This window comes from Lampetra planeri, unplaced genomic scaffold (genome assembly GCF_965212315.1).
Source record: "Lampetra planeri unplaced genomic scaffold, kcLamPlan1.2.h2 scaffold_207, whole genome shotgun sequence".
NCBI classification, from domain to species: Eukaryota; Metazoa; Chordata; class Hyperoartia; order Petromyzontiformes; family Petromyzontidae; genus Lampetra; species Lampetra planeri.
In genome coordinates this window covers 94,335-104,671 of record NW_027614828.1, presented here as the reverse complement: position 1 = coordinate 104,671, position 10,337 = coordinate 94,335, and the positions used below count along the sequence as shown (strand labels likewise).

General features: G+C 55.4%; 1 protein-coding gene across 1 annotated transcript; it reads right to left on the bottom strand.

The window, feature by feature from the left end:
* Positions 1-434: 434 nt before the first annotated feature.
* DCPS (decapping enzyme, scavenger) lies at positions 435-10,038 on the bottom strand. The gene is made up of 6 exons (XM_078623207.1): positions 9,737-10,038; positions 7,228-7,441; positions 4,222-4,367; positions 3,163-3,276; positions 1,191-1,301; positions 435-1,033 (listed from the first exon to the last, which is right to left on the bottom strand). Exons 1-6 carry the CDS (start codon positions 9,950-9,952, stop codon positions 761-763), a joined length of 1,074 nt encoding a protein of 357 aa, XP_078479333.1. The 5' UTR covers positions 9,953-10,038; the 3' UTR covers positions 435-760.
* Between the last annotated feature and the right edge of the window lie 299 nt (positions 10,039-10,337).

Sequence of the window (10,337 nt, the reverse complement as noted above, 5' to 3'; positions counted from 1 at the left end):
TCAGCACTAGCCCTGGCCACTTCTCTGACCCTTGGGTTACACCCATTTCATACCCTTTATAAACCAAAGTATGAATTAAGTTTGTTTTATACTGGTAGGAACCTTCTGGTTACAGCAGCCCATGGGGTTATTGTCCATCGTGCAGAGGGGCAGGGCTGGGTGGTGGGGAGGGGCTGGTCACCCTGTGGTACCCTTATAAAACTCAACGTTGAACCTACTCGGGCTTGCTTGTGCCCGCCCTCAGTCGGCCATATTTGTGGAATACACGCTGCCGTTGACCCTGGCCATTGACCGAGCAACCCAACGTTCCTACCAGCTCCCTCTGCAGGAATGTGCTCGGCATCTAGCACCAGTGCTGAGTGAAATCACCAATACTTTGGTGGAAGTAGTTGGTGGCGACTGTTTTAGAGCCCATAAAACAACTGCACAAGGAGTTAAGAAAACCCACAATTTTATTTGGCAAAACAAGCCCCGTCTGCCATTGTCTTATACCACAGTCTTACCTCCATGTCTGTTTAAAACACAGGAGGCTCTCGTCTCGACAGCTTTCTCCTGGCTCTAAGGCCTGCCAAAGCCAGTGGTGCCACCCTCCCCCCCCCCCCCCTTGTCCCCATTCTCAGGACAGTATTCTCACTGCAAGGCCTGCAGCAGAGGTCGCAACCGGGTACCTGAAGCCCGTACCCTACCCGATACCCGGCTACCCGTACCCAGCCTGCAGAAGCCAGTGTCACCCTCTCCATCTCTACCCCCCGTGTCCCCCTCACTGTGGTATTCTCCCAGCTTGCTGGAAAGCCTGCAGGAGGCCATCGCCCGCTCGCAGGGCGTAGGTGAGTGTGCGCCGTGCGTAGTGCTGGGGGTCGGCAGCCAGCGCCCGCAGCACGTCGCCCAGCAGGTGGGCCCGCTCCACCGCCCCGCCAGGGGCCTCCGCCCCCACGTGCGTCACGTGCACGTGCAGGTGGTAGTAGGAGGGCTGGTAGTGCAGGTAGCAGCGCAGGCGGCAGGCGGCCACGCCGTAGCGATCCAGCACAGCAGCCTGTGGCGGGAGGAGGGGGGTGAGTTGGGTGGTGGAGGTAGGTGGGTGGATAGGTTGGTAACTTTGTGCGTGTCGGGGTTGGTGAGTGAGGTGGATGGGTAGGTGGGTGGATCGGTTGGTAACGTGTCAGGGTTGGTGAGTGGGGTGGGTGGGTGACCTGGGTCTTGGTGAGGATGTTCTGCAGCAGGGGCAGGTGCTCCCCAGTGAGGTCGCGCAGAGACTTGAGCCCTTGCTTGTGGCAGATGGCGATGAGGTAGAGCTCATTCGTCTGCAGGCATGGATGTCGTCAACATGCATCAACACCACCACCACCAATGCCTTCAACACTACACTGTCTACTCTCACCACACTGTCTACACTCACCACACAGCACTGGGCCCTGTCTACACTCGCCACACTGTACAGTCTACACTCGCCACACAACACTGTCCACTGCCTACACTCGCCACACTGTACACTGCCTACCCTCACAACACTCCCCGCACTGTCTACACTCACCAACAAGGCTCTAGGCCCCGGCTCTAGGCCCCGGCTCTAGGCCCCGGCTCTAGGCCCCGGCTCTAGGCCCCGGCTCTAGGCCCCGGCTCTAGGCCCCGGCTCTAGGCCCCGGCTCTAGGCCCCGGCTCTAGGCCCCGGCTCTAGGCCCCGGCTCTAGGCCCCGGCTCTAGGCCCCGGCTCTAGGCCCCGGCTCTAGGCCCCGGCTCTAGGCCCCGGCTCTAGGCCCCGGCTCTAGGCCCCGGCTCTAGGCCCCGGCTCTAGGCCCCGGCTCTAGGCCCCGGCTCTAGGCCCCGGCTCTAGGCCCCGGCTCTAGGCCCCGGCTCTAGGCCCCGGCTCTAGGCCCCGGCTCTAGGCCCCGGCTCTAGGCCCCGGCTCTAGGCCCCGGCTCTAGGCCCCGGCTCTAGGCCCCGGCTCTAGGCCCCGGCTCTAGGCCCCGGCTCTAGGCCCCGGCTCTAGGCCCCGGCTCTAGGCCCCGGCTCTAGGCCCCGGCTCTAGGCCCCGGCTCTAGGCCCCGGCTCTAGGCCCCGGCTCTAGGCCCCGGCTCTAGGCCCCGGCTCTAGGCCCCGGCTCTAGGCCCCGGCTCTAGGCCCCGGCTCTAGGCCCCGGCTCTAGGCCCCGGCTCTAGGCCCCGGCTCTAGGCCCCGGCTCTAGGCCCCGGCTCTAGGCCCCGGCTCTAGGCCCCGGCTCTAGGCCCCGGCTCTAGGCCCCGGCTCTAGGCCCCGGCTCTAGGCCCCGGCTCTAGGCCCCGGCTCTAGGCCCCGGCTCTAGGCCCCGGCTCTAGGCCCCGGCTCTAGGCCCCGGCTCTAGGCCCCGGCTCTAGGCCCCGGCTCTAGGCCCCGGCTCTAGGCCCCGGCTCTAGGCCCCGGCTCTAGGCCCCGGCTCTAGGCCCCGGCTCTAGGCCCCGGCTCTAGGCCCCGGCTCTAGGCCCCGGCTCTAGGCCCCGGCTCTAGGCCCCGGCTCTAGGCCCCGGCTCTAGGCCCCGGCTCTAGGCCCCGGCTCTAGGCCCCGGCTCTAGGCCCCGGCTCTAGGCCCCGGCTCTAGGCCCCGGCTCTAGGCCCCGGCTCTAGGCCCCGGCTCTAGGCCCCGGCTCTAGGCCCCGGCTCTAGGCCCCGGCTCTAGGCCCCGGCTCTAGGCCCCGGCTCTAGGCCCCGGCTCTAGGCCCCGGCTCTAGGCCCCGGCTCTAGGCCCCGGCTCTAGGCCCCGGCTCTAGGCCCCGGCTCTAGGCCCCGGCTCTAGGCCCCGGCTCTAGGCCCCGGCTCTAGGCCCCGGCTCTAGGCCCCGGCTCTAGGCCCCGGCTCTAGGCCCCGGCTCTAGGCCCCGGCTCTAGGCCCCGGCTCTAGGCCCCGGCTCTAGGCCCCGGCTCTAGGCCCCGGCTCTAGGCCCCGGCTCTAGGCCCCGGCTCTAGGCCCCGGCTCTAGGCCCCGGCTCTAGGCCCCGGCTCTAGGCCCCGGCTCTAGGCCCCGGCTCTAGGCCCCGGCTCTAGGCCCCGGCTCTAGGCCCCGGCTCTAGGCCCCGGCTCTAGGCCCCGGCTCTAGGCCCCGGCTCTAGGCCCCGGCTCTAGGCCCCGGCTCTAGGCCCCGGCTCTAGGCCCAGGCTCTAGGCCCCGGGCTCTGCCAGCCCCCCACAGTCACCTGCTTCTGGTCCCACTTGAGGTCGGGCAGCAGCACGAAACCCGTCTCTGGGTCGGGGTCTTCAAACACGACCCGCTCCACCTCTGCCTTCTTATCCAGGATGTTATACACCCACTGGTCACACACACACACATACACATGTTACACACATGTTATACACATGTTATACACCCACTGATCACACACACGTTATACACCCAATGGTCACACAAACATGTTATACGCCCAATGATCACACAGTAATAGTGCTGGCTGCTGACGAAAAGTGGTATGGCAGTACACACGTCAGCAGCACACACGCCACCGTGCTCACCACCGCTGGGCGCCGCTAGACAGCCTGCCAACTGCACTAGCTGGATAGTGCCGCCAACAACAGACGGTTGTGTGCGATAGAGATAAATGGTGGCCCCCTTTGCGTGCGGGAATAAAGGTGGATCAAATGATTGGTGTCTCCGAGCTGTGTCACCACACGTTATACACCCACTTGTCACCACCACCCGGTGGTGGTGGCGTCACCATGCCGCTTGCGCCAGCCGACGTGCGCTTTGAGACCACGCGAAGTGTCGAAGGCTTGCTGCTGGCAGGTCATGGGGCAGACCCAGCGGGTGACATGGGTTGACTGGCAGATGCACTACTGTGCCAGGCTAGGTGCAGGAGGTCACGGGGCAGACCCAGCAGGTGACATGAGTTGACTGAGATGACTGGCAGATGCACTGCTGTGCCAGGCTAGGTGCAGGAGGTCACGGGACAGACCCAGGTGGTGACATGAGATGACTGGCAGATGCACCACTGTGCCAGGCTAGGTGCAGGAGGTCACGGGACAGACCCAGGTGGTGACATGAGATGACTGGCAGATGCACCACTGTGCCAGGCTAGGTGCAGGAGGTCACGGGACAGACCCAGGTGGTGACATGAGATGACTGGCAGATGCACCACTGTGCTAGTGAGAGGTGATGGCGTGCTAGCGACAGGTGTGTGTGCTAGCGACAGGTGTGTGTGCTAGTGACAGGTGTGTGTGCTAGTGACAGGTGTGTGTGCTAGTGGGAGGTGTGGCCGTGCCTGCAGGCTGAAGTTGCTGGTCTGCAGGAAGGGCAGCGTGGTGGAGCGGTAGTCCGAGTCGGTCTCCTCGATGAGGAACGCCTCCCGGCGCTCGTACTTGAGGAGGTGCAAAGGGGTGGCCGGGCAGATCACGGTGGCCTTCATCTCTACACGCGGGAGACAGGACGTAGAAACGCGGGGATATACAGGTGTAGAGAAGTTCCGACGGACGTACTCGGAGGTAAGTGAAGGGCTTTCGCCAGGGTTTATTAAAGCTGTTACAATATTACACAGCAGGGTACACAACTCCCAGGGGCTAGGGGGGACTCCTACTCTGAGTCCGGGTCCCTGCCGGCTAGCTCCGGTCTCTCTCTCGTGTCGGATCGGGGACTCTGCCGAATCCACCGAGCGGAGAGAGAGAAGCGCCTCTACGGCTACCACCGGCTTCTCCCCAGACTCGCCACTCGATCCCTCTCTCTACCCCTGGCTCCCTCTTCACCCTGCTTACTCTACCTGTTACCACGGTGACCCCGCTCACGTCACGGTGTATCCCTTAAGTTCCCTAGGAGACGTGACGTCATCGCACTGAACGACACACCTGACGTCACGTCCCCATTTTACTCCTCTACACAGGTAGCAACAGCAGCTCCACACTGCCCACCAGGGATTAGTTGTCTGTCTGTCGTGCATAGCCACGCCCTCGATTTGTATTTCATAGAGCGCTTAGGGCGGGCTCGGCACCACGTGACGCGCCGCGTGACACGGATCGCACGAATGCGCCGTCCAACCAAGTTCCTACCTGCCCACTCCGTAGGAACGTGTTAGAGACGCGGAGAAATAAGTCACACAGCGGCATGGCCGGGGCCGATCACAGTCGCCTTCAACTATACACACAGCAACATGGAGACCCGGGGATATAGAGATACGGGGATATCAAAACACAGGGATACATAGAAATGGGGATATAGAGACACAGATAAGAGTCATAAAAAAATAAGTGACACATTAGAGTGGCCAGAGCAGATAACAACAGGAGCATTCAACTATGCGGAGACACGGTGACACGGAGACACCGGGAGATGGAGAGATGGAGACACGGAGACACGGAGACACGGTGACACGGAGACACGGTGACACGGAGACACGGAGACACGGTGACACGGAGACACGGAGACACGGTGACACGGTGACACGGAGACATGGAGACACGGAGACACGATGACACGGAGACACGGTGACACGGAGACACGGAGACACGGTGACACGGTGACACGGAGACACGGTGACACGGAGACACGGAGACACGGAGACACGGAGACACGGAGACACGGTGACACGGAGACACGGAGACACGGTGACACGGAGACACGGTGACACGGAGACACGGTGACACGGAGACACGGAGACACGGTGACACGGAGACACGGAGACACGGAGACACGGTGACACGGAGACACGGAGACACGGAGACACGGAGACACGGTGACACGGAGACACGGAGACACGGAGACACGGAGACACGGAGACACGGTGACACGGAGACACGGTGACACGGAGACACGGAGACACGGAGACACGGAGACACGGTGACACGGAGACACGGAGACACGGTGACACGGAGACACGGTGACACGGAGACACGGTGACACGGAGACACGGTGACACGGAGACACGGTGACACGGAGACACGGAGACACGGAGACACGGTGACACGGAGACACGGAGACACGGAGACACGGAGACACGGAGACACGGTGACACGGTGACACGGAGACACGGAGACACGGAGACACGGAGACACGGAGACACGGTGACACGGAGACACGGAGACACGGTGACACGGAGACACGGTGACACGGAGACACGGAGACACGGTGACACGGAGACACGGAGACACGGTGACACGGAGACACGGAGACACGGAGACACGGAGACACGGAGACACGGAGACACGGAGACACGGTGACACGGAGACACGGAGACACGGTGACACGGAGACACGGAGACACGGTGACACGGAGACACGGAGACACGGTGACACGGAGACACGGAGACACGGTGACACGGAGACACGGTGACACGGTGACACGGAGACACGGTGACACGGAGACATGGGGAGATGGAGACACGGAGACAGGGTGACACGGCACCATGCCGTCTGCTTCGCTCACAGCGGACGTGAAAAGATCCCGAGGCGTGTTCGGTCGTCGTTGCCGCAATTTGCGGAATAGAAGACGAGTTACACGGCACACACGTCACCCACTTGGGACCACGCGCGGACGCAGCGCCAATCGGCGGCGGGGAAAATCCGCCATGACCCTCCTGAAAGTCAGTCGCGAGACTCGGTGATTCTCTCCCGCCGGATCAACGAGCCGATTCGTCGTTACAATTTACTTCCGTGCCGTTCCTCTTATTGCTACGAAACCTTGAACCCCGTGGCTACGGCACCGCATGGGCACAAAAGGCAGGGGGAGTGGGAGAGGGGACGCTGGAGACACAGGACGGGCACTGGCGAGGAAAGGGAGCGGAGATACGGCAGCCAAGGCTCAGGAGAGGTGAGGAGAGCTGCTACATTAAGGAGCGGTGTCTTTATCCGATTGATCCGACCGCTACGATTGATCCAATAGTTACGATTTATCTGATTGATACGATTGATCCAATTGCTACGATTTATCTGATTGCTACGATTGATCCGATTGCTACAATTGATCCGATTGCTACAATGTCTACGATTGATCCAATTGCTATGATTTATCTGAATGATCCAATTGCTATGATTCATCGTATCTCTACAATTGCTATCATTAACCCAATTGCTATGATTGATCAAATTGATCAACTTGCTAGGATTGATCAGACTGCTGCGATTGATCCGATTGCTATGATTAATCGTATGACTACAATTGCTACCATTAACCCGATTGATATGATTGATCAAATTGATCAACTTTCTACGATTGATCCGATTGATCTACTTGCTACGATTGATCCGAATGCTGTTGCAGTGACCGACGGCTGTGCACGCACCGCTGCTCCCTGGCGGAGGCCGTGCCGTGTAGGTGCCGTAGATGTCGTTGTGGAGGTCTCCCTGCAGCGCCGTGTCCCCACTCAGCAGGGCGGGCAGCTGAGACTCGCAGAACGGAGTCTTCTCCAGGATCACGACGGCATCACGAGCCTCCTCCTCCTCCTCCTCCTCACCATCACCACCATCGTCACCACCATCGTCACCACCATCGTCACCCTGCGGGAGCAGCAATAGGCATTTTTGGACCATCTTATCTGACAGGCACTATTTTACTTTACCGAGTGTTAACATCCCCAGTGTTTAACAGTACTCTCTCTTTATTGTCAGCCAACACTGGTATCAACAACATGGGCATTTTCGTTCTCTGCCATCATGTGCACCAACAGGTGCTTGTGCACAGGCATGGCCACGCCCACATGCACCTCGTGATCTCTGTTAGCCCCGCCCCCACCTCCCGATACGTTCCATTCATTGGCTACCACATTCTGATAAGCCCCTCCCCCCCTCTCCTCCCCCTTAACTTGTATTTAAGAACTTGCATCTTGGAATCCCTGCCTCACTTGATACAGCAAATCTGGCTGTGACGGTCCCAATCTGATGACGGAGACTTGTGTTGCCTCCGAAACGTCGTGATTTTATTATTTTATTAATTTTAATTTAATGTTTTACCTACATGGTAACTTTACCCAAAGAACTAAGAGTATGGGGTTCAGAGGTTATTCATTCCAGTTGAAGTTATTCATCGTCGTCGTCATCGTCGCTTTAAAGAAAACTCGTGTCATTGTCCCGGGTTGGCGGATCAACAACAACTAGTGGCGGTGACGTCACCACGGCGCTTGTGCCAGGCTAGGTGCACGTTGAGGCTTCCACGTGAAGTGTCGAACGCCCGCTGGCAGGAGGAGGTTACAAGACCCGGCAGGTGCCACGGGTCGACTGAGTGGGATGAGGGGCCGATGCGTGAGGGCCTTCATCCAGCAGTGGATAGAGCACGGCTGACGGTGGCGATTTAAGTTAATTGTAACGACAATAACGACAATAACAACAATAACAATAATAACAACAAAATTAACGACAATAACAACGGAATGAAAGGGAAATAATAAAATAATATAAATATAAAACAAGCAGGTGAAATAATAAAATAATATAAATATTAAACAATATTATTTTTGATGTATATTATTTTATTATTTCCCTTCTACGTGACTTTACCGAAAGAAACAAGAATATGAATCCCTGCAGCCACGAAAGCTTTAAATCGAAATCACGACAACAATAACGTCACCAACAATAACGCCAACAACAATAATAACAAAATTAACAATAACGATAACAACGTCAACAACAATAACAACAAAATGAACAATAACGATAACAATAACGTCAACAACAATAACGTCAACAACAATAATAACAAAATGAACAATAACGACAACAATAACGTCAACAACAATAACAACAAAATGAACAATAACGATAACAATAACGTCACCAACAATAATAACAAAATGAACAATAACGTCAACAACAATAATAACAAAATGAACAATAACTATAACAACAACGTCAACAACAATAATAACAAAATGAACAATAACGATAACAATAACGTCAACAATAATAACAAAATGAACAATAACGATAACAATAACGTCAACAATAATAACAAAATGAACAATAACGATAACAATAACGTCAACAATAATAACAAAATGAACAATAACGATAACAATAACGTCAACAACAATAACGTCAACAACAATAATAACAAAATGAACAATAACGACAACAATAACGTCAACAACAATAATAACAAAATGAACAATAACGTCAACAACAATAATAACAAAATGAACAATAACTATAACAACAACGTCAACAACAATAATAACAAAATGAACAATAACGATAACAATAACGTCAACAATAATAACAAAATGAACAATAACGATAACAATAACGTCAACAATAATAACAAAATGAACAATAACGATAACAATAACGTCAACAACAATAACGCCAACAATAATAACAAAAGTAACAACAATAACGTCACCAACAATAACGTCAACAACAATAACGTCAACAACAATAACGTCACCAACAATAACGTCAACAACAATAACGTCAACAACAATAACGTCACCAACAATAACGTCAACAACAATAACGTCAACAACAATAACGTCAACAACAATAACGTCACCAACAATAACGTCACCAACAATAACGTCAACAACAATAACGTCACCAACAATAACGTCACCAACAATAACGTCAACAACAATAACGTCAACAACAATAACGTCACCAACAATAACGTCAACAACAATAACGTCAACAACAATAACGTCACCAACAATAACGTCACCAACAATAACGTCAACAACAATAACGTCAACAACAATAACGTCACCAACAATAACGTCAACAACAATAACGTCAACAACAATAACGTCACCAACAATAACGTCAACAACAATAACGTCAACAACATTAATATAAAAATACCTTCGTCTCCCCGCTCCACTTGGCGTGCAGGAAGACGACCTTCTGCCTCGGGTTGTCGTTTAAGACCCGGACGAGTTTGAAGCCGCGAAGCGACGTCAACGTCTCGCCCGAGGCGACCACTTTGCGCTTCTTCTTCTGCTGCTGCTGTGAGGCGATTGAGTTCCCCTCCTCAGGAGGAGACGAAGAAGACGACGACGAAGACGAAGCGGCCGCCATTTCACTCGCCAAGCTGCCGCCGCCGCCACCGCCGCTCGCTCATTTCCCGCCAAAATCGCGAGCGCGTCCATTACACCTCCCCCACTCAACTCCCCAACAGGATGGTGGAGAGTTTGATGTTTGAAGTTGATGTTAAAAATAAATATCGACACAATTACGCGTCAAATATGGATTATGTGAGGGAAACATACTGCCAGCTTGCTTTGTTATTTGTATATTCGAAACGTTTATTTTAGCCCGATTATGCATGACGTCGGGCACTCGGCGGCCATCTTGCGTAGGGAGAAGGTGGAGTGACGCGCTGGGGATGCGGTGTGGACCCTGTATGGGGTGACGTCACGTGCCCTGTATGACTCATTACCCCGTAGTAACATGGCCGACTGGT

Excerpts from the sequence above, each read along its gene's own strand:
- DCPS (XM_078623207.1), bottom strand. The coding sequence starts at position 9,952 with ATGGCGGCCGCTTCGTCTTCGTCGTCGTCTTCTTCGTCTCCTCCTGAG. Across the intron at positions 7,442-9,736 it reads AGTGGAGCGGGGAGACGAAG|GGTGACGATGGTGGTGACGA; the intron begins GTATTTTTATAT and ends CTGCTCCCGCAG. Across the intron at positions 4,368-7,227 it reads GCCTCCGCCAGGGAGCAGCG|AGATGAAGGCCACCGTGATC; the intron begins GTGCGTGCACAG and ends TCCCGCGTGTAG.